The 23,240-nt window shown below is 44.9% G+C and overlaps 4 protein-coding genes across 4 annotated transcripts; 2 read left to right on the top strand and 2 right to left on the bottom strand.

The window, feature by feature from the left end:
* Window positions 1-778: 778 nt before the first annotated feature.
* LOC117581584 (thioredoxin domain-containing protein 17) lies at window positions 779-9,508 on the bottom strand. The gene is made up of 3 exons (XM_034268935.1): window positions 9,235-9,508; window positions 8,919-9,170; window positions 779-806 (listed from the first exon to the last, which is right to left on the bottom strand). Exons 1-2 carry the CDS (start codon window positions 9,377-9,379, stop codon window positions 8,920-8,922), a joined length of 396 nt encoding a protein of 131 aa, XP_034124826.1. The 5' UTR covers window positions 9,380-9,508; the 3' UTR covers window positions 779-806; window position 8,919.
* Window positions 9,509-10,066: 558 nt separating this feature from the next.
* Window positions 10,067-11,704, bottom strand: LOC117581197 (zinc finger protein ZPR1). Its single transcript, XM_034268157.1, has 2 exons — window positions 10,944-11,704; window positions 10,067-10,880 (listed from the first exon to the last, which is right to left on the bottom strand). Exons 1-2 carry the CDS (start codon window positions 11,605-11,607, stop codon window positions 10,183-10,185), a joined length of 1,362 nt encoding a protein of 453 aa, XP_034124048.1. The 5' UTR covers window positions 11,608-11,704; the 3' UTR covers window positions 10,067-10,182.
* A 462-nt stretch (window positions 11,705-12,166) lies between these two features.
* On the top strand, window positions 12,167-14,013 carry LOC117581216 (probable dolichyl pyrophosphate Glc1Man9GlcNAc2 alpha-1,3-glucosyltransferase). Its single transcript, XM_034268194.1, has 4 exons — window positions 12,167-12,298; window positions 12,369-13,292; window positions 13,353-13,463; window positions 13,535-14,013. Exons 1-4 carry the CDS (start codon window positions 12,204-12,206, stop codon window positions 13,983-13,985), a joined length of 1,581 nt encoding a protein of 526 aa, XP_034124085.1. The 5' UTR covers window positions 12,167-12,203; the 3' UTR covers window positions 13,986-14,013.
* Window positions 14,014-14,091: 78 nt separating this feature from the next.
* LOC117581217 lies at window positions 14,092-15,147 on the top strand. The gene is made up of 3 exons (XM_034268195.1): window positions 14,092-14,399; window positions 14,453-14,672; window positions 14,737-15,147. Exons 1-3 carry the CDS (start codon window positions 14,140-14,142, stop codon window positions 15,061-15,063), a joined length of 807 nt encoding a protein of 268 aa, XP_034124086.1. The 5' UTR covers window positions 14,092-14,139; the 3' UTR covers window positions 15,064-15,147.
* The last annotated feature ends 8,093 nt before the right edge of the window (window positions 15,148-23,240 follow it).

The raw sequence follows: 23,240 nt of genomic DNA, 5'->3' as shown, positions 1-23,240 counted from the left end.
TCTGGGCATTGGAATTACAGTTACGTTGGGTGTGCCCAACGTGAGTTCGATTTTAGTTCATTTCAATGCACTTTTCTAAGGCCATTTGACATTTTCTATGTATTTATTTGAGTCAGTTAATGTAACACTAAGTTCTCTGATTTGGGAGAGTCCTATCCTCAGTTGAACAGAGTTTAGGCATCTCTTATTTTTCTGGCTGCCAGGGTATCTAGACCTGCGACTACTTTGTCGCTAATCTAGATGTTGAGCAGGACAATCCAACTCATTCTCTCTGCTGCCTGCTGCCTGGCTCTCACGCAGGCGCACTCTTAGTGCGGCAACAATGAAATCCAATAGGAAAACAAAAACACCAAAGGAAGACGAACAAAAAAATGTGTGTTTGCCCAGCCCAGGTCTGGCTGGTCACAACATCCCAACAGCCGCCCGCGCCCCCCAACCAACCAATACCCTTTCTTGCAGCTCATCCCCCCCGGCCGGCCAGCGGATCGAACAGCTGCGGCCCATGGCCCATGTGCGTATGCAATGAAAAATTCGCGCTACCCGCAATCTGCACCAGAAACCAGCGTCCGAGGCGCAGCCAACTGAGAAATTTTAATTGCTTCTTGTTGTTGTCGGGCATACCCTGCGCAGAGAGTACTTTCACAACGAGCAGAGGGATGCTGCAACCCAGAGCATTGTTGGAACTATCAGAAATAAATCAGACTCCAAATCACTTTTGAGAGCTGCATCCATCTGTGGAGGGTATTTGAAGCTTCGTCAGCCATAGATAGCTTTGCTTTAGGGTGTTCTTTTTGTTGTTGTTGTTGTTGTTTGGAATGGGGTGAATGGTGGAGAGTTTTGAGTGGGAGTTTTGCGAGTGGGCGTAGCAGTGGGTGGCAGGTCACTTACCTTTGGTCGCTGCGTACGGGCTGCGCTGCTCTGGACCCGCTCTGATGATGATGCTGCTGCGGCACCTATTTTTGTTGTCGTCATCGCCGTGAAGCCGCTTGGAATTTTCTGTTTTTGTTTGTTTGCTTTTGTTTGAGTTTTGTTCACGTTTAGGAATTTATTTAGTTTTTTGTTTGATTTTCGTTTATTTTCATCGCACACTTTATTTATTTATTATTTATATTTTCGTTATTTTTAAACTAATTTATGCATTTATTTTGATTATATATTTTTCAAGTATTTTTTTTTCACACTTTTTTGGCACACACACTTGCAAAAAAATAGAACAACAACACAAAAAAATCGAAAAAATTCAATCTCTCGGATTTTCTAGTTCTATTTCCAGAAATATTTCTGCACAGTAGATTTTTGGAGGCTTAAATCTATAGATAACTAAATTGCTTCAGGATATTGCTTCAGGATTCAGCCTCGTCTCGCTTATTGTACAATAATATTTGTGCAACATTTTTTGGCGCACGCTCGATGCCGTTTGCGGATGCTTTTATGCGGCCGCCGTTGCCCTGCTGCTGCCGCTTTCAACTGCCTCTTTTTTTTTTTGTTGAGGCTTGTCCCGTTACGCTTTATTTTGTATTTTCGTTGTTTTTTTTGTTTGCACTGCTTTTGATTTGGTTTGTTGTTTTCTTTGTTTTTGTGTTACATTCTTTGGCTACTGCTTGTGCTGCTGCTTTTGCCTGTGGTTCTGGCTCTGCTCCTTCCTCGTCTGCTTCTTCTTGTTCGTTTCCTCTTGTTCTCTTGGGCTTGCTCTTCTTGTTGTTGTTTCATCTCTTTTTCGCCTTCTGCTCTTTTGGCAGTCCAGCCACCAGCCATTTGAGCACCCCCTTTCGACCCCCCTCTCACACTGCGCAGACGTCGTTCTACCAAAAGCTCACTCAAAGGGCTGGCTGGCTGCCTCGTTTTTCATACACTCTTTGGCTAGCCCTCCACCTAGACAAATTCACTCAAAACTCACCTCAAAGTGGAGCTGAACGGATCCAAATCTGGCCTGCTTATCCGCGTCTCTTTGGCCTCTCTTTGGCCTCTCTTTTGGCCTTTCGAGCTCTGCTGCCGGCTTTCTTGCTCTCTCCCCTGTGCTGTGCTCCTTCCTCGTTCTCTCTCTCGCTCTCTTGGATCACTGCTTTGTAACTTGGAACACTGCTGCACTGCTTCTTAGGTCTCTCTCTCTCTCTTTGAGTGCTTCTGCCGGCTTTTGGCACCTACCACTCTTCGAACACTGCGCTCTCCTCTCTCCAGCTGTTGGTATTCCGTTACAGTTACTTCCTGGTATTCTAACGGCTGATGCCGGCTTTTGCTGCTGTTTCCACTCTTGGAGCACTGCTGCTGCCACTCTTTTGGGCACCAAACTGTTTATCTGCTTCCCGTGGGTTTCTTCCGTTCAAAAGAGAGCGGCCTGGGGGCTTATCGCACAAATTACCGATTTATTTATATTTATTTTTGTTAGTTTTCTTTAACTTTTTTCTTTGGTTTGGCACATTAAAAAAAAAATGCAAAAAATTACAAACAACCAACACAACAATTTGCCTTAAAAGAACATTGGGAAATGCGAAAAGTTTTCAATCGGCAATTTGCAGTTTATTTAATTTATGCGGCCCGTTATCTGAGGAAGCCTGTAAACAATTACACAGTTACAGAATACATTTGCATGCGCTCACACACACACACACACCCACGCGCACACACAGTGTGTGATAAGTGCGGGGGGAGATATTAAGGAGGAACGGGGCTTATCAGTCGAGATTCCCTTGGTTCCCAATCAGAATGGCGAAACAAAACCAACACAAATTTCCAATCGGATCGCGGTCCGTGCAATTCCGTCAACGTTCAACGATCCTCTGTCGCTCCGACAACGAGGCGCCAAAATCAACTGAAACCGCGCGGCGCGGCGCGGCGCGATGCGATGCGGCCACGGCCCCCAGACCCCAGCCTCAGCCTCTCTCTGTCGCTGTCGCTGGCGCTGTCACCCCCTACCCTACCCCACCACTCCACATGGAAATGAAATTGGAAATAGAAAACGCCATCAAGCGAGAGCACGACTGAGCGAGCGAGCGAGCCCGCGAGCGATTTGAATCGCGCACGCAAAAACAAAACAACAACACAAAAAATAAAAATGGAAATGAAAATGAAATCATGAGATCGGACGTGTGGAAAGCTGCAGATGCACAGCAGGCAAGACCCAAATCGTAACCAAAAGGGATGGGATGCCACAGACCGTTGAATGAGTTCAGGATTAAGGATAAACTCTAGAAACAAATATAAATGAAATCCCTAAACGTATTTTACATGTTCTGAATAATCCAAAATAATATAAATGAATAGAAAGAATTCAAAAATAAAATTCTTCATCAATCAAGCACGTAATTCCGCAAGAAATCTGAAAGCAAGCGTAGCAAAATGTTCCATGTTCAATCGCCAATTAGGCGTAGAAAAATGTACATAATTTCAATAATCCAAAAACGATCTAAAAATGCAAGCAAAGTATCAAAATTCACAGGGCACAGCGTAGACACGAGACCAGAAGTTCACCAAACCGCTAGCCACGTTCACAAACAAACGAGAGATTGGCTAGTGAGACACAGGCGGGGAGCTGTGTTTGTGCCTTTTGTGAGATCAGCAATAGTGACAAGTACTCGTACTCGCCTCACAGTTTGTGCAAATTGTTTCATCAATCAGTGACTAGCAACAATCTGTGGATGGATGGATGATTATGCCTGAACAAACTGGAACAGATCAGCGTCATTGCATTCATTCTCATTTGTGTATCTTTGAGATAACTTTTGGGCTTTATGGTAGTTGCATTCAAGCTGTTAGATAGCTGCACTTGATGTTCATTAGCGTTTAGATAACTTTATCAGAGAATAATTACAGATAAGCTCAGATGTAGAAAAGTTCCTGGGGATTACAAAAATCCCTTGGTAAAGGAATTTGTTTTTTCTTCACATTTAATTCCCTCACAAACTACTCTATGGGGGGACCCAATGTCTTTTTGTAGGGCAAACATTTGTTTTTTTTTGTTTTGTGTCGCAGTCTCTGGATGCTCAATGCTGATGTTGATGATCACGAGCGGAATTGGAATCACAATCACGAGGCGACTTTATTGTGCACCATATAGTATCTTCCTGTCTGACTGTCTCCGTCGCCACACGCTACGATCGTCAGAATGGCAAAAATAAATGTGTTTATTGTCTTTGCGGTTATTGCTATTGCCATTGTTGATAATTCCTATTACAATTGCAATTAAATGGCGGCAGCTAACCATTAAAATTCACAACAACAAAAACAGTTTGGGATTCGAAAACGTTTCGCAGCAATAGAGAAAAGCGAACCCAACCGAACTGAATCGGCACCGGCGCCCAACTGCGATTGAGAATGCTCTGGGTGCTACTGGGGGTGGCCGAATCTACAACTATCTTCAAACATTCTCAGATACCCACGATTGTGACTGCAACACTACGATAGAGGCAGAGGGTTACAGCGGCAAGGGTTACTCTCTCTCTCTCTCTCTCTCCCATCAGAATGAATTTGTTTATTGGGGGGAGGGCTGCTGATGCTGCTGCTGCTGCTGCTGCTGCTGCTGCTGCTGCTGCTGTTGCCATTACGGTTATTGCTATTGTTCACATATATTTGTATACCCAGCACTCTCGTGGGAGCATATGCAGGCACACGGACACCCGATCGAAGCTGATTGATAATGGGTAACCCATGGGTCGAGGTGGCCTTCTGCCTGCCGCTTTTATTATAATTGCCATTAAGCAAACAGTTAAGAATCATTCGAATCGAAGCGAACCATATCGAACGGAACTTCAGCGAATTTCAAGAGGGGGAAAAAGAGGAACTCTACGACTGGTGACGTTTTGACTGGTCTGTAAATCAATGGCGTCAAATTCGCTGACGAGGAGCGCAGGCAGAAGCAACAGAAATAATCCCATTTCGCTGCATTTGTTGTTGCCATTGACGTTGTTAACGATTTCCAAATAGTGTGGCGGCACACCCCCTACCCCCTACCACCTACTTCACCTCCCCACCCTCCCACACTGTACTTGATTCGTGTCGTCATTAGCAACGAAGTTGGCGGCAAAAAAGAAACAACCGATACAAAATGCTTGTTTGTTTTTTTTTTTACTTTCAACTCGTTTCGACGCTCAGTTTTGTTTACCCCCCACCGCTGCCACACTCTCTCGCTCTCTCTCTCTCGCTCTCTCTCTATCAGCGGCAGAGAACTTCTGCACATTCTGATAAGCGGACAGAGCTCCCAGTCCCCCCCAAGCATTAAGTTATCTCAATTGTTATTTTTCCGTGGCTGGTAAATCGGTCAGTAGGGGGGCTGACCACATGGCTCATTACCGAAAATTGTGGCCGAAAGAGGTGTTCCTCTCTCTCTCTCTCTCTCTCTCTCTCTCTGTCTTAAATGCCTTTCTTTTTGCAGCTTACCGAAATTGACTTGTTATATTTTGGACACTATCTAAGCCCTGAAATAAACTCGGCTCTTTTTATGCATTTTATTCGATTTGCCATCTGGCATTTCCCCCTTTTTGCGGGTGTCAATCCACAGAACAACAAAAACTTTAATCCATATTTCATGTGGCAGCGCGTGTGTGACACTTGATTGGATTTGTTCGCATATTTCATATTTATTTTGCTGTTATTTTTGACTTCCAATTCGATAGATTCAAATATATGCAAGTCTTTGGCATGCGTGAGTGTATCATTTATATGTATATAAATTTATATATAAATATCTGTTTGGGTATCTGCTGTATCATTATAGATAGATATAATTTCCACATATCGATGATATATGCACTACACGTTTGACGCTGCCTGTTGCCTGTTGCCTGTTGCTGTTGTTATGGACTAAATGCGTCAATTAAATATAAAAAAAAAAAAATTAATAATAAATAAATACGCAGAGGCCAGACACATCTATGGATAGATACAAAGATACAGAAACAGTTGCATCACTCTCCCCCTTACAGCCTCTCCCACTTGCCCACTCTGTGTGACAGTTCTTTGGGAATTAGAAATAAATTATGATTTTCAATGACACTATAAATCGCACTCACAGGAAAGATAAAATATATACGCAAATATTTATCGCTAATCGACGGCGCGCTAAAAGCTTTAAGAGCCCATCCAAGGCACATCGAAAAATATTAATAAAAAATTACAACAACAAAAAACTAAAGCAATTCCATGTCTTTCCTTAATCCTCTCAAGTCCATAGAACCCAGATATATTTTTTCTATACGCATCCAACCGTTGTATGTATATTTTTTGTTGCTTATAATTTATTCGCATCTTTTTTTTACGATCTTCTTTAATGACATTTCGCTGAATTTGGACTAAGAACAACGCAGATATTCGCATATGGTGTATGGTGCATGATGCGGGGCATGCCCCAAGCCCCAGGCTCTCCTACGGACAGCTGTCTACCTTGTTACGTGCCTCATTAAGTATTTTCGGGATTTTTAATTGACACGAGAAAATATAGCAGGCAAAATCAAATCTAATTTCATTAATTATAAATCACAAATAATTTTTTGACTCTTCGTTAAATTTGCTTTTTGATGCCAGGGTCGAAAAACGTGTTATTTATTGAAAAAATTGTTAATTGGAAGTTGTGGCACAGTTTAGATCAGGAAATAGTCAAGGATCTATGAAGATATCTTTGGAATTGCAGATGCGGAAAACCATGAAGAAAAGCCCATCGAAAGTACGCATTTGGGAGGAATGCTTAATGGATATTCTGACGGAATTCTTGCTGGAATAAAGAATTTAAATTCTACCCAAAAATATACGGACTAACCTTTCGGCTATAAAATCTTTGCGTGCCAATGCTTTATTCTTTTCCTTTTGCAATTATTATTGTCAGCCTAATTTTGTGCTAAGAATTAATTAAGAATTCTCATTCGAAATCGAAATCGGCATCCAAAATTGGATCATGCGACAGTCACAGATATTTATTTTCAGTGACCTTCACGGGGTCCAACTTCTCTCTCTCTCTCTCTCTCTCTCTTCGATCGCGTTCACATTTGTCAATTTAATTTAATTTATGATATTAATTTTTTTCCTCGGTATGGGCAACCTTTTCTCTGCTGTGTATTCCCCATTCGATGCGACTTGTTCAAATAATTGTTGTTGTCATCTCGCATATTTATTAGCACCAGGCCGCCAAATGGGCCGCAGCATCGGGCCATAGAGGCGTTTGTCGCTCGTTATTATTTATTTGCGCATACAATAAGTATTCTTAAAAAAGTACACACAAAATACACCCAAAGTGTATGGGGAAGGAAGAACGATTTCCAGAGATAATTCTACAAATGAAGAAGCGTGCGAAGGCAATTGAAGAACGTGTGTGGGGATAAACGGCAACTCGGATTTAATTGTTGACTGCAAGTGGATTTGGCAAAGTTTTTTCCAAATATTAGCATGAAGGAAATATCTATGTGAACATGGGCCAAAATTCAGGACTATTCAGGAATACGAACACGCTTTAAGGCTGCTTTAACCCCAACAGTCGCTGGCAGCTAAGATGAACCCTCTTATTGGGCTCCTTGAGTACCGGGTATGCAACAGTTTTTGGCTGTGCTCCCGTGTCATTTCGCATCCCCGTCCCACAAACTGGTGTGCGACAAGCGGGTTAAATGGGTTCAAGCAGCCGGACAGCCGAAAACCAACCGCAGGCGTCTTCCCATCTTCACCGCCCAACCCAGAACAGCCACGCAACTGGGTGTGTGTGTGTGTGTGTGTGTGTGGGTGTGTGGGGGTGCACCCTTTTTGGTTTTACCTACATTCGGGAATTGTGGCGTTATTTAATGGCCCAACACTCTTTGTTCCGCTCTATTCATGGCCGAAACACTCCTTGTCCCACTCTACACATGGGCCAGCCTGCTTTTTGTGGCTGGCTTTTTTCGAACGCGCGTAACGGTTAGCGGTCCAGCCCGCGGTAAACGCACCGGTCCGCGAATAGCGGCAAACGTTTAACAGCCAACGATATAAGCGGTCGGCGGTATAACGAACCAAAAAACAAACAAACGACAAGGATGAAGGATGATGACACCGCCGGCGACAAGAACTAATGTTAGGGAGAGCGAGAGTGCGCGCGGGAGAGCGGCCGACACAGCCGCGTGTTGCAATGTTTACCGTTGGGCTGCCTGCCGTACGCCGCGTGCTTCGCCAGAAAGCGTTCGTTACGGTGCTTTGGGGGTCTTTACCGTTATCCGCGCGCGCCACACCGAACAGTGACCGTGCATTTATTGATGAAAAATACCACCGCCTGGCACTCCGAAATATACCCAAAAATACTGTCTCTTTTCCAAAACATACCGTATTGTATAATGTAAATCATATTTCTTTTTTTTTGTAATTTGATTAAATATTTAAAGCTAGCGAGGACTCTCACCACTAAACACATAATTTTATTCGATTCATTAATCAATTCTCTACAAATTAGTTTACTACAAGGACTCCTTTCAATTGAATTGGATACTAAAACGGTTTAAGCAAGGTAGGCAAACAAAAATTCCTTTTTATTTGACATGTCCATTTTTTACATAGAAGCCACACTGTATCTACACATCAACTACATATCCACAACATCTTTTATGGAGGATGAATGCACATGAATAAGTATTGAAATTATCCCAAAATTCGTTGGGAGTTTTTTGAAAAATAGCGACTTCTTTTTCATTTATATGTCTGATTCCAGTTCCGCAAAACGCTCGCAAGCAAGCTTGCTAGATTTGAATTTGAATTGTTTTCTCAAGCTTGAATGCGAGTATTTTGCGACATGTTCAGTTAATTACAAGTTAGCTCCACAAGCGGCCTCTTCTAACTAAACCTTCTCCGCCAGAGGGCGCACATTTCACGAGTGTGAAAAAGAGAGGGAGCATGTGTAAACGCTTTCTTTCTTTTCTGTTCATGCCCATTTATGTAAAACATTTTATTATAATTTCTTATTGGATAAATCTTTACGGGCTAAGTCTTGGGGTTCGCCGTCTCCTCGAAGAACAGCTTCAGCAATCCGCTTTTGAGCAGCTGATCACCCTCCAGCCGCTGTTGCCCCTTCCAAAGCAACACGCTGGGTATGGAGTTGACGGAGAATGGCGGTTTGCGGAATTTATTCGCGTCAGAGCGATCCTTCCACGCATCCCGATTGCCCACATCCACCACTACAACAAGGGCATCCTTTGTGTATTGCCGGAATGCCGTCATAATGCCTTCCTCAGCTTGCAGGTGAAAAAATTATGAAGTATAAGCAACGGAAATGGGGTTTCACATCTGTATTCATACCCTCCACACAGTCCGGACACCAGCTCTTGCCCTTGCTGTCCTTCTCGCCAAAGAAATACAAGTAGATGGGGCTCGTTCTGTTTTTGTGCACATCCAGCATGTTCTGGAGCTCCTGAAATCCACGCACCGGCACAAATTCCGTCATTGTGTTCCTGTGTTCCTTCTGGCGTGTAATTGGAAAAAATGTTGCAATGTGCTTTCGAGGCGGCTCCAACTTATCTAAAAGTGTCGATGCGACAGCGGATAAGTGTAATTGTTTTATGATTATAATGGAGATAAACACAACAATATTGTTAAGTGTGCTGTTAAGCGCGCAAGTCAGCTGGGAGCCTATGACACTTACATATTCGACTTTGAAATAAAAACACATGCTGCATGATTAGTACAATAGAATTGATGTTTTTAGCACCAAAAATACGTTTGTTTCTGCTCCTTAAGAATTTACAAGATTACAAATAAATTCAGCCAGTGGAATAACTTTGGCAAAAGTCATACCGGTTCACTTTTAACAGATTAAAACGCCGGCAAAGCTGTTCAGAGCTATGTTAATCATATTTTAGTATTTTACTTGAAAAGTACGTCGAATGCTCATTTGAAACCAATGTTTTACAATTCTTATTAACAAGCAAGATAATTATGTTATAGAGCTTTTATTTCCTGTCCACAGAACTACACTGCGACTACAAAAATTGCTTACAGCTCGCCATTTACCTTAACAGAGGGCTGCTGTTAAACATTCCAGTGTGCTGTTAAGCGCACGCAGCATAATCTTCAGGATGTTTCATTTAGATTGAATCGTTAAGGTGCTCCCTTCCATATATATAATTTCGAATCAAAGTTATTTCCATTTTTAATAGACTTATAGAAAGGGGAAAAGGGAACTTCTATTTGATTTTTATGATAAATGCCCAGTGTACGAGTGGAGTGGAGTTACTGCCACATCGGCTATCACGCATCCTGCTCATAGTTTTCGGTTTTCATGTCGTTCAGACCCAGCTCCTCGTTGTCGTCGAAGGAGCGATCATATCTCTCCACGATTAGCTTGTCGTCCGCCTCGGTGTCATCGTCGCTCAGCGATTGGACATAGGTGTTGCCAGCGGGATCCTCAAGCACCAGCGTAAGTACCTTTTCCAGCTTCATGACCGCATCGAATGTCTCCAGAAATGTGTCCATTTTCGATTTGGTCTTCTCGTCGGCCGAGTCATGGAAGAAGGTGCCGTCCAACTGGTCCCGCATGGCCACCAGCAGACCCTCAATGGTGGTGAAACGTCCACAAAGGGCATGGGGACCCACCTCCAGATCGAGTTCGGGTATCGAAAGACTGCACGTCTCGGACTTCAGAACATCTCGTGTCAGATCGGCCTTGCTGGCAATGCTAACCTTGAAGCGCACACCCTGCTTCTCGACACCGCCGCCCGACTTCACCTCGTTCGTCTTGTGGCCGCAGCTGCCGCACACTGTGGCCATGATGACCACCTCCTTGAAGTGCGGTATCTCCGTTAGCTTCATGTTCGTCTCGCATGGCGCCTGGCAGTTAGGACAGTTGGTGGCGAACTGCAGCACTTCGCCGTGCAGATTCTCAATGGGCCACTCATCCTCGGCGATGGGCTGAAGCAGATGATCGTCGTGATTTTGCTCGTAAAGACCTGCGGGAGAGAGAGAGTAATGTTATCCCTGACTGCTGACTGACGATCCAATTTCGGACTTACCCAATAGCTCGTTTTGCTGCTTGGAGCGTGTGAAGAACGCTGTCTTTAGCTGTGGATCTGCGGCGGGTGCCACAATGTTCTCAATGAAGCTGTTGCCTGAAATGTCCTCGAGCAGGAGTCGAAAGGGTTTCTGCATTTCCTTGAGCTGCCTCAGGCGCTCAATGTAGCCATCAATGGACGCTGCTTCCTTGGGATGGTCTATGCGTCGCTTCGCCTGGTCCTGCGACAGGCCAGCAATGGTGCGCTCAATGATGCCCTCCACCGTGGTCACCTCGCCCTTCTGCGACTGCACTGGTATCTCCAGCTCTATCTCGGGTATGCTGATGCTGGAGTTATCTGACCGCACCACACGCCGATTAAGGTCCGCTGCCGTCTTTGCCTCCAGCTCGATGCGTATGCCCGACTTTTGGATCTCGGATGCCGACTGCATTTCATTGTTCGAGTGGCCGCAATGTTCGCACTTGAAGGACATGATGACCACCTCGCGAAAGAAGGGAATCTTTGTGGGCAGCACTCGGGTGACGCCATTCTTGAAGCAGCTCATGCAGGCCGACTCAATCTCGACCACTTCATCCGACTGATCGGCATTGATTTCCCGAAAGATTGCCTCCGGACGCGCCTCGGACACGCTGGCGGCATTCTTCGCAGCGCCCACAGTTGACATCTTTGCACAAAATATAAACTCTTACTTCGTTTTTGTTGCTATTGTTGTTTCTTCGTTACGTTTGGACCTTTTGCTAGTCACGTTGTTTTATATTGGTTATTGTTTTATGTTTTATTAAGTTTTCTTTTTTTATCGGTACTATCGATGGTTGGTGGTTGGACACTATCGAACTAACTCACTGTTGATGGTTTAAAGTTGCGGTTTTGACTGCATATGCTTTGCAATAATGACCGCTAGGTTTCACAGCAGATTTTGTGAAGGTGGCGCCATCTATGTATGAAAATTGGATTGCAAGTAATAATTTTCGTACTAACAGAACAGATGACGCTAGCTAACATATCTGTCAAGTACCTGCTAACCTAACAACGGTGCGCTTTGTTTAATTTTGGACTAAATAAAATTGCTGTTACAAATATATAGCATCACAACAACATACTCATTTTTGCGTCCCAATTAGAGGTGGAGAACTATCGATTGCACTATCGGTACCTCCTCATTTTTGCGATTCGATATCGAGCACAGAAATCCCACAGAAATATACAAAAAGTAATATACGTTCACACTTACAAAAAACGTAAATAAAAGCAGATTCCATTATGAATCAGCCGAATCCTATGATTCTCAATAAGGACTGCTTCTGGCAGCTGGTGGGGATCAGCACAGGCCTCAAAATACTACTCATTCCCGCCAAGTAAGTGCCAAAGTCAGAGTCAGTTGCCAGAGCCATCTCCACTCACTCCAGCGACTTGTAACTTTTTCAGCCATTCCACGGATTTTGAGGTGCACCGCAATTGGCTGGCCATCACGCATAATCTACCGCTGAATCGCTGGTACTTCGATGAAACAAGCGAGTGGACACTAGACTATCCGCCATTCTTTGCGTACTTCGAGTGGCTGCTGTCGCAGGTGGCGAAGTACATCGATCCGCGTATGCTGATTGTGGAGAACCTCAACTATGAGTCAAAGGCCACATTGTACTTTCAACGGCTCTCGGTTACGGCCATGGACCTCGTCTATGTCTTGGGCGTGCGCAGCTGCATGAGCGCCTTGGGCGTTGTCAGGGGCAGCCAACAGTTCTTTGCCGGCAATCTGATGCTGCTGCTCAACGTCGGCCTCATCTTCATCGATCACATACACTTCCAGTACAATGGCTTCATGTTCGGCATACTGCTGCTGAGCATTAGTGCCCTGCTGCGACAGCGTTACCTCTGGAGTGCCTTTACCTTTGCGGTTCTGCTCAACTTTAAGCACATTTTCCTGTACTTGGCGCCGCCCTTTGGTGTCTACTTGCTGCGCTTCTACTGCCTGGAGCAGGCCAGCGCGCAGGGTGGCTCCTTTTGGCGTTGTCTCCTCAAGCTGCTGGCCGTCGGACTCTCGCCTTTTGTCGTCTCCTTTGGCCCCTTTTGGCAGCAGTTGCCGCAGCTGATGTCCCGCCTGTTCCCCTTCAAGCGGGGCCTCACCCACGCCTACTGGGCACCCAACATTTGGGCGCTGTACAACACCGCCGACAAGATGGCCGCCAAGCTGCTGCAGACCGGGCCCAGTGCGGGGCCAACGACCACATCGGGCCTCGTGCAGCAAATCGAACACGAAGTGCTGCCCACCATCACACCGTCCATGACCTTTGGCCTGACCATCGCCTTTATGCTGCCCATTCTGCTGAAGCTCTTCAAGAGCTCCAAGAAGTAAGAAGCGCAAGGTTAGCCTTACAATTTTTTGGATGATTTTTATATGAATTTGTGCAGGCAAAGTCCTTTGATGTTTCTGCGTGCTGTGGTGCTGTGTGCCTGCTCCTCGTTCATGTTTGGCTGGCATGTGCACGAGAAGGCCATACTGATGGTGCTCATACCACTATGGTGAGTGCCTGAAAAATCTTGGAAAAGCCTTGGAAAATCTTTACTAAATTATATCCCTGTCCTGCTTCCAGCCTGCTGACCTTGGTGAATCGTGAGGATGCCAGGCATGCCTATGTACTGAGCATTGCTGCTTACTTTTCGCTCTTTCCGCTGCTCTACGACGTGGACTTGTATGTGCCGCGCTACTCGCTCTACTTGTCCTACATGGCCATGCTCTATGGGCAGCTTTATCGCATGTTTGCGGGCTTCAAAGGCTTCCACTGGCTGGAGTGGACATATATGCTGGGCTTCATGGCCATACCGCTGTACGAGCACGTGCTCAGTCACCTGTTGGGCCTGGACAAGCGACTGCCCTTCATGCCGCTGCTGCTGACATCCACCTACGCGTCCCTCGGCGTCGTTTACTTCTTTGGGCGCTACTACATGTATGCCATGGGCCTCAACTGGTGGCCCCAGGGGGCTGCCAGCAAGGCCACTGCCACCTACTCCTCGTCTGCCAAGCGAAAGCGTAAAACCAAATAAACGAAAAGACTAGAAATTCAATAGAAAAATGTGCATGGCGAATGGAAGGTGGGAAGATGCGAAGGTGCGAAGGCGCCTGGCGCAACAGCCAACACGGCGCCGCAGCTACGTGCCAAACAAAAACTATTAAGCGGAAAACGATGCCCGATCCCCGATGCTAGGTACAATCCGCTGGCCATTGTCTGCCGCGTACCTGTCGCCCTGTGCAGCTTATGGGCAGGTACGACAAGGGCCAGGGAATTTCCATGGAAACTCCAGACTGAATGAATATCAAAACCGAACGGGCCCTGCATCCAGGCTAGTGCCATCAGTTGTTAGCTTCACCCACAGCGCAGAGGTTGTCATTCAAATGGAATTCGTGCCCAATCACAGCTACAAGCCATACAAGCAGCAGCAGCAGCAGCAGCAGCCACAGTAAGTAACTCGATTTGTGTCTTTTATGAATTAATTAATTGTTACGCTTGCAGTCATCAGCCTGACTCCAGTGAGTGCTTCAGAAAGGGCGCCTACATTGAGCTATCAAATGGTGCGTTGCGTCGCGTGGAGGACATACGCACCGAGGACTTTATTCAGTCGGCGCTGCGCAGTCAGCTCTTTGATCTGCGCGAGGCCACAGTTGTGAGGATCGACCGTGGACATCTGTCGCATGTAACCATCACCTTTAGCTACGACACGCGTTACGCCAAGGTAAGAGCAATGCTTCACTCTCCCCCACTCCCGCCTTAACTGAAACTTTTCTGCGCTTTTGCAGGTCAATATGGATGTGCTGCCGGGTCATCCGTTGTTCGTCTATGGCCAGGGCTGGGCCTCCTGCAATCCTCAGCTGTCGTTTCAGCTGTACGAGCTCAAGTGTCAGCAGCTGCAGGTCGGCGACATTTGCCTCTCGCTGGTGCCCCGCGAGCAGATTGCTCCTCCACCTCCACCTCCACCTCCACCTGCACCTATACCTGCACCCCCTGCTGCTGCTGCACCGCCACAAGTGCCACACAGAGGCTATCATTCCTATCAAATGTATGCAGAGATGGCCAATTTTGTGGCTGCCTACACCCAGCATGTCATTGACAAATTGAGAAATTAATCTTGCACTTAGAAGAACCCTCCCATGGGCACATTTGGGTCATGCTCCAATAGATTTGAGCGCTATTGCTGCTATGACCTGAATTACTCATTTATATATAATGTAAAATGCATATTTTTTTGAAATAAATTAAAAATCAATAAGCGCAGCATTAATTTGAAAACTTCAAAATCAAATCTCGATGAAAATCATCGATAAGTTTCGATTGAAATGCAATTATTGCAAGTGCGATTTTAAGTTATACATTTTCCACATAAATATATGCAGATATTCTATTAACAATTATTAAATTCATATTTTAATTTTGAACTATTGTTGTTTTAACTTAAGAGTCACTTTCCAGTTTGGCGGCAATATCTTTTGCCAGTTACGATATAGCTATCGAAAGAGTCATGCCCGCCAGCCTGTGTCAGCTGTCACAGCTTTTCATCCTGTTGAACACTGGTGAAATTTCTTGGCGGCCATTCAAAAACACTTGCATTGTTTCTAAATATATATCTATTAGTCTGTTGTTTATGCAAATAAACGTTTTATTTTGTATTTAGTCATTTATTATTTGATCATAGAAGTGTGTAGAATATTAATTTAACCATAACTACAATTTAGAACAGTTTTTATTATGTTTGAGCATTCATTAAATTGTTTTTGCCATTCTCTTCCGCTCAGCTGCTGAGTGCATTCGATTCAATTGAGGCATTCCCTCCTCCCACAGCTTTCGATTTGTGTCCCGCATTTAGATTTCGGTTTCTGCTTTACCCTTCAGGTTACTGGCGTGGGCGGGCCGAGGCGGGGCGTGTCGTCTCTCCAAGACGCTACAAAAAAAACCACAATTCCATCGAGCGACCAACTTAATTCAGCAATCAAAAGCAATACAAAAACAACAACAAAAGGAACGACAGAATACAGATCATAAAGGAAACTTTCAGACATAAAGTCCCTATAATTACCAACACCCTGAACGTTGTAAATGCATCAAAATTGAACCGCCCCTCGGGGCAATATTTCATGGGCAGCAACAAAAACAAGAAGCAACCAAAAGCCGACGGCAGCGAAGAGCAGAAGCAGACGCGCTCGATGCCGATGGTGGGAGCGGGATGGCGAACAACAACAACAACAACAACAAAACGTGCATTCAATTTTGTAGCGGCCTGAATCTTGATCCTAACCCTCGCTCGCTACACAGTGAGAAAATTATTGCAAGTAAAGCACAAAATTCCGGAATATGAAAATATTTTGCACATTTTTGGCTGCATAAAGCAATAGACAGCAATTTTCATTAATAAAATAACGAATAAATAATTGCTGTTCATTTTTTCATGTCTGTTGTTTTTGTGAGTGTATTTCAGTTCTTCCGGCCATTTTTTTGAGCAATTTTCTGCAATTGAGTTGTTGTCGTTGTCATAGTTTTTCCCTCTCATTCTTCTTCCCATGCTGGGGGGGGGGGATTCTTGAATGACTTTCCACTGCCACTGGAGCTCTCCCTTTTGCAGCCCCATCAAAGATCATATATCATCGCATCCCTGGAAGACACAGGAACTGTGCGCATTAGGCCTCATAATGGATAATAATACCAATGATAATTTCGCACAAAAACGCAACGCAAGAAAACGAAGCGAGAGCAGCATGCAGCATGCAGAATGCACCGTGGCTTGCCGCATTGGACACGGCCAGCATGATGACAACGTAGCGGCGGAGAGCGGCAAAGGCATAAGGCAAAGGCTAAGGCAAAGTCATGCTCCTCCAGCTACAGACTTCGGCTTGTGCATGCCCTTGGAGTGGGTATTTCGACTTGTACAGGAGCTTGGCTTGGGTTGCCATAGAAACAAGCGCCCTGCAAAGGGTATTTAGTATTTCGGGTTTTGTTTCGCTTTCCCTATGGATTAAATTCGCAGCAGAATCAACTGAAATCTGAATGAAATGTTCACAGCAAGTTTTATATTTAGATATAGACTTTTTTCCTTCTTTACCTTTACCTGCTCGAAAGTCGTAAAAGTTTTTTGTGATCTTTGAACCTGAGTCATCGAAGCGCTTCCTCGATCGACAGATTATGAGTCATGTGGTCCAGGCATCTGCCTTTTCTCGTGTCGAAAAAAAAAACAGAGGGAAACTGTGGGCAGAGGAAGGAACAAGGAACAGCAGCAGGAAGACATGAATACATAAATGCATGCTGCTGTGCCCTGCTGCTGTGCATTTTAATTGTTTCCTAATTGACTCAGCTCTGTTGTAATTTGATAGAAGCTTTTCCACTGTAACTGGCATAATTATTTAGTAATTTCCTGTGCCCTTATTCTCCCCCCTTGTTCATGTCTATAGGACTGGTAATTGGATTCGATTTGATCGATGGCAATAATTTGCATTGCCAAAACAGCATGCGAACCCAGCGAGAGAGTGAGATATAGAGGGAGGAAGAAGCAAAAATACTCATTCCATGAGTAGTAGATTCCAGTTCCAGCTGCAGTTCCATTCCAGTGCGTGTGTCTCTGTTTTTGCAAGTAAATTGCATCATCAATTTCATGACTCCCAGGACGGGAGACTGCGGAGAATCCAGAGACTGGGACTGCCGAGCGCTGCCCGCTGTGGCGCCTCGAGGATTGCGTGTATTTAAATCATATTTCTCTTTACAGCTTCTGTTTCTGTTTCTGTTTCTGTTTCTGTTTCCCTTGGTTTGACTTCACTTCTCTTTGGCCTAATCGTTGGCCAACATTTTTTTGTTCAAACCAAAGATATGCGTTTATTATGTCTGTGTATTTTGGCATTTGCGGAATAATGAAATCGCCAGTCAAATGTGGGAAACGCTCCATGTTTTTATACCCGGTACTCGAAGAGTAAATAGGGTATATTGTATCTGTGTATATTGTATCTCCATAGCCGAGTCGATTGAGCCATGTTTGTCTGTCCGTCCGTCTGTCCGTCCGTCTTGTTGAGCGCCTGGATCTCAGAGACCATCAAAGCTAGAGGCACCAAATTTTGCAGCGAGACTTCTGTATGCTCACACTGTCACAAGTCTATTTCAAAAATGAGCCCCGAACAAGGTGACGTATTCACCACGCTTAGACAGACAAGCGCTAGAGAGGGATAGAGAAAGCGACTCAGCCATTGTGAAGACGTCTCCTGTAAATAAATACACCTTGTGCCTGCCTGCCCGCTGCCGTCTGTCTGCCGCTGTTGCTCTCTTACCTGTCCAGCGGGCTAGTTCAAATGCTCTCTTATCACATGGCCCCGCTGGCCGTCGCACTCTTATCATTTAATGAACGCCCCAGCTTCCAGTGTGCCTGCCTGCCAGTCGCCCCACACCCATGGAGTCCCACAACGGGCTCTGCCGGGCGTTATCTTAAGTAAAAGGAAGACCACTCTCCACGTCTCCCAGCACCGACCACCACAACTATTACAATTCCGACTGTAACTGCAGTGCAATGTTAATATAGCGATAATCGTGGATCCATCTACTAATTAATTGACTCTTTGTGTTCTTTATTTTTTGCTGTCGTTTTTCCTTCTCATTCGTTGATGGAGAAGAGGTACGAATGGATTGTATGGAACGTGCAGATGCCGCTCGTGTGAGTGAAAGAAATGTTTCAATGGCAGATAATATTTTGTATACTTATGCCATTAATTATTCGAAATTAATAATAATTACAGTCTGTGCGAGTATGGGTAACGTTTGACGGTAGGAAATACCTACAATAAATCGAATTAGTGGTCTAAAGGGTACACTCTAGTCGCAATCCAGAAGATTGTGGGGGGGCTCCTACCTGTTTTTGTTTTGTTGTTCGCTCTGGTTTGCCACCATCTTCGCGCTTCCCCATATCCTCATCTCCATTTGGCGGGACGCCAGTCAGCCAGAGATAGCGATAGCCCAGAGACCCATACCCATACCCATAGCCCTGCCCCGACCGACACTGAGACCCAGACTGCCGCGGCATCCATCCAATTCCAATCCAAGCCATCCAAGCCATCCAGGCATCTCATCTCTCGCGGCGCTTTCATTTCATTAAAAGCCTGTTTCAATTTTCTGCATTTTAGTGCCTGATGCACTTTGGCATCTCGAGGTAAGGCGAGCCACGCCACTCAGCCATGCGATGCTCCGCCTCCCCTTCATCCCGTTTGGCTTTTAGCCGGATTCCCTTTGACTCTGACTCTCTGACTCTGGCCATGTGTGTGCTCTGCTGTGGTGCCTGTGTGCTTTGTGGTCGGCCAACACATATTTGCACTTTGTCTGCTCTCCCCATGTCCCCCCCCCCCCCATCCTCATTCCCATTCTCATTCTCGCTCCATCTGTAATCTTCAATACCAAAATACTTCAGAGCCGCGGATCGCGTCGCTTAACCCATTAAAAAGTGTGTTTGCTATATTCAATATTAACAGCAATATTCAATTTTAACATGTACAAAAATCGTCAAGCAAACTTCCCATTCGATGTATAATTTTCAATGGATATTTGAAATAAATGAATTTATGAATTAAAATTATTCGAAGTTTAAATTTTAAGTTCGATATAAAAACACTTTCAATGGCCCTTGGGTGCCAGTTTTCTGTGCTTCGTGGTGGTGCCAACCATGGGTTAATTGTGCATCGAGTGTGTTGATAATTTTGACATTTAGTCTCTTATCTGAAGTTCATTTCTGTTGAAAATTGAAATCCTGTGTGCGTGTGTCCCCCACCCTTCCAGTCGCTCGCTGTCTCTGTCTGCCTGTCTGTGTGTGTGTGTGTGTGTGTGTGTGTGTGTGTGCGTGTGTGGGGTCGCTAAATTAGCACCTACACCACACCACAGAGCGGAGGGCCTGTAGCCGGGAGTCTCGACTGCATACGATGATCGTTTCCCGCCGCTTCCCTCTTTGGGCCATGGATCAAAGTTCTTTCTGGGCAACTTTATTAGCACCCCAGTTCGGCTTTCATCTTTTGCCGACAAAGTTCCCTCGGCTCTCGAGCTCTGTTATCTCTACTCCCTCCCCTCCCCACTCCACTGCCTTGCCCCTGTCCCGTTCCGCTTGCCAGGATATGGCAAATTATTTTCGGCGCGCCTTCCTTTCCATCCGCCAGCCGTCTATAGACGATTGTCTAGGGCCGGCCGCGCACAAAAGAGCTCACACTGGGTTATGGCTGAAGTATGTAGTTCTTGAGCTTTTTTGTATACCCTTGCAGTGCATTGGGTATCCAAAGTGTGAGCAGAAGAATGCACTTAATATTAATATTACGACTCGTTTCAAGTGCCATGCAGCAGCGCCCATCGGCTGGCATTTGTTTCTGGAATCTGGAATCTGGTATCTGGTTCAGGTAACGTCAACGTTTTTGTATTAGTTGCGAAAGCGAGAGAATTCCACACAAATTGTATTTTGATTTATTTCTGTAAGCTGCCTTAGGTAGGGCATCAAAATCGAGCCTTTCTTTTTGTCGTTTTCTTGGGCTTTTAGCACAATGTTATTTGGATTTTTTCATTCCAGATTTTCGGTTCTTTTTTGTTTGCACACTTTTTATTGTTTATTTATATTGTTGGGGCTGTGCTGAGGTTTATTGTTGTTTTGTCTTGGCTTTTACCTGAACTAGCGCCAGGCTTCGCTGCCCCTTCCTACGCTGTCCTGCCTTGGTGGTGCCTGCATATCAGTTTCCCCCAAGCGCGAGAGCTTCGAGCAGCTCAAAGGATGAACTGAAATGTAGAACTGCTGCAATTAGGCCTATCAAATAACCTCACAGTACTCAACAATTTTTAGAAGCTGAACATGATGTCCATTTGTTCTAAGAAATGTACAAGAGAAAGCTCGAACCAACTAGTTTCTGAACGGAAGCGATAAGTTCTTAATCACTAAACCCTGAGCACCGTTGGGTCTCTCTTCTAAACAAAAACTTGTACTGTCCTCTTGTACATACTTGTACCCACTAATACCCATATCAAGCACTTTGATCACTCCCACTCCCCACCTGCCTGTTGGGAGATTTATGCGGCTGACGTTTGCTGTAACCGAAGTAGAAACAGATCCACAGACCCACTGTTGGTAGGCAAACATCAGAAGAGACTCCTTCATTGCCGCCTAATCCCGGGACCCTGCCCATGGCCCCCACAACTTGTTCGCTTGTTCGACAAGTAACTTAAGACGTTCTGGTCTGGTCCTTTGGACTGAGCCGCTGTAATTCACACGACTCCCCTTACCACCTACCTGGTCCGAATGATTCTTGGCATTGTAATTATCGCATTATTCCTATGGCTTCTTCAAAACGAGAACGAGAAGCAAACAAAGCGACAGGCAAATCCATCAAGTGAGAAGTTTGCCCACCACATACGGACTATCGGATACCCACTAAATGTTGGATAATATCAACGAATGTGGCTGTAACCGAGGTGATCTGCCGCAAGACGCGCCACTTAGGCTTAGTACTGCGCATACCCTGGCTGCTAAAGTGAATGCGGGTACAAGTCGCTTTGCGTAAAGAGTGGACTCCATGGCTCCTATGTTAACAAACAAATCCCGCCGGGGAGTCCAGGCATATTGAATTGCAGGCGCCCGTTTCGAGGGTGTACGTGTACGTGTACGTGTGTGTGTGTGTGTGTGTGTGTGTGTGTAACAATGAAGATAGTCCATGGTTGGTCCCCAGGGCATTGGGAGATCCGTGTGTGGAGCAAATCAAAAGGTAAATAAAATAAATATTGACGCGCGTCCAATTCGCGAGAGGTACGAAAAAAAACCAACAGCTAAAAACAAAGTATAGGCCAATCGCGAGGAGAGGGGAGCCAAAAGGGAGAAGAGATGAGAGTGGCTGTGAGTGGATGAAGTGGAAGAGCTGAGGCAAACATCGTGACTCGAAGCGGCGGCGAAACATCAAGCATACTGAATAAAGTACTCAAAACGTATTTAAAAGTACTAAACACAAGTACCAGAGATTAATAAGCGCTTTTGAACTCGACCGACCAGAAAACTAGTTAATGTCTCACACACACAAACACACTCACACAGTAGTGCGGAGAGACCGGCGCCACTATGGTCCCAATGACCACTTTTCTTGGCCAAAAGCTTATTTTTAAAACTTAAAACCAGCTGTGAAAAAGTACCAAATCTATTGCTGTTTTAATTGTCTCATTAACTGAAAAATAAGATCACCTGATCCAATTTTTTGGATGCACTTCATTCAGTAGGGTTTATGTATGCTAAAGTGAGGCCTAATTTTTGAAAAAGGTTTTTTTAATAGAGTGCCACCAAGTCCCACCTAAAAACCTATTGAGTGTCGTAGAGCAATAAATGATTGTTAAAATGTATGTAGTCAGAAATGTCACATTTGACCACAACTCTTACAATTTGCATTTATAGATCATAACCTCAAATCAGAAATTGTGCTTTGTGGGACAAAAAATTCGATTATCTTGTATTTTTAAGCTCTCTAAGCTATAAAATCTTGCACTGCTTAACGTATTCCCATCCTTATTTTGCTTCTAACATTTTGAGAAAAAAAAAATGAAAACCGATTTTTGCTTAAAAAAAGGCGGTGCCACGCCCATTTTATCAAAAAACATGCCCCTTGCTATTCTTAACTAATATCAATTTTTGGGCAACAAAAGTTGTCATTGGGACCATGGTGTGGTCGTTCGGTGGGACAACCATTCCGATGGCATCACATCGGATCGTCGTACACATCTTTGTCAAACATCGCGGGAAATGCCAGGGAAGGAAGGAGGCTTCGCGGGGAGAAAGCCATGCAGAATCGGAAAAGCGCAAACAAATCAAAGACCGCCAGCGAACGTGAAGCCAAAGAGCCCAAGTCGGAGTCACCGAGCGACGAGGACCAGCAGGGAGCGGAAAATATTCCAGCGGTGTGGAAAATATGATCGTTTTCCATGTTGACAGCGCTTAACGGATGAGCAAGTCCCCCAGCCCATTGCGGTTCCACTTTGATGGAGAGATGTGTGCACAAAGTTAGCACTGGAATGGGGTTGACTGCGTGACTCTGACTGACAGATGCTATGGGAACTGACTGTCCACAGAACTTGATTATAACTTGAGACCAAACCAACTTAAGAGATCAAATAAATATATGTAATAGCTCATCAAATTTCGAACTGTTTTTTCTTTGGAATATAATTGAAGAATTGTTGGTGTCTTCCAGCTGAAGAGACGGATTTAGCATCAATTCAGGTGCCTATTCATTCGTTCGTGTGGGGATTTAATGCACTGCAAAACATCTGCGTAATG

The sequence above is a fragment of the Drosophila guanche genome, unplaced genomic scaffold (assembly GCF_900245975.1).
Source record: "Drosophila guanche unplaced genomic scaffold, DGUA_6, whole genome shotgun sequence".
Classification (NCBI taxonomy): Eukaryota; Metazoa; Arthropoda; class Insecta; order Diptera; family Drosophilidae; genus Drosophila; species Drosophila guanche.
Note: the sequence above shows the minus strand (reverse complement) of the source record. Positions and strands in the feature narration are given on the sequence as shown.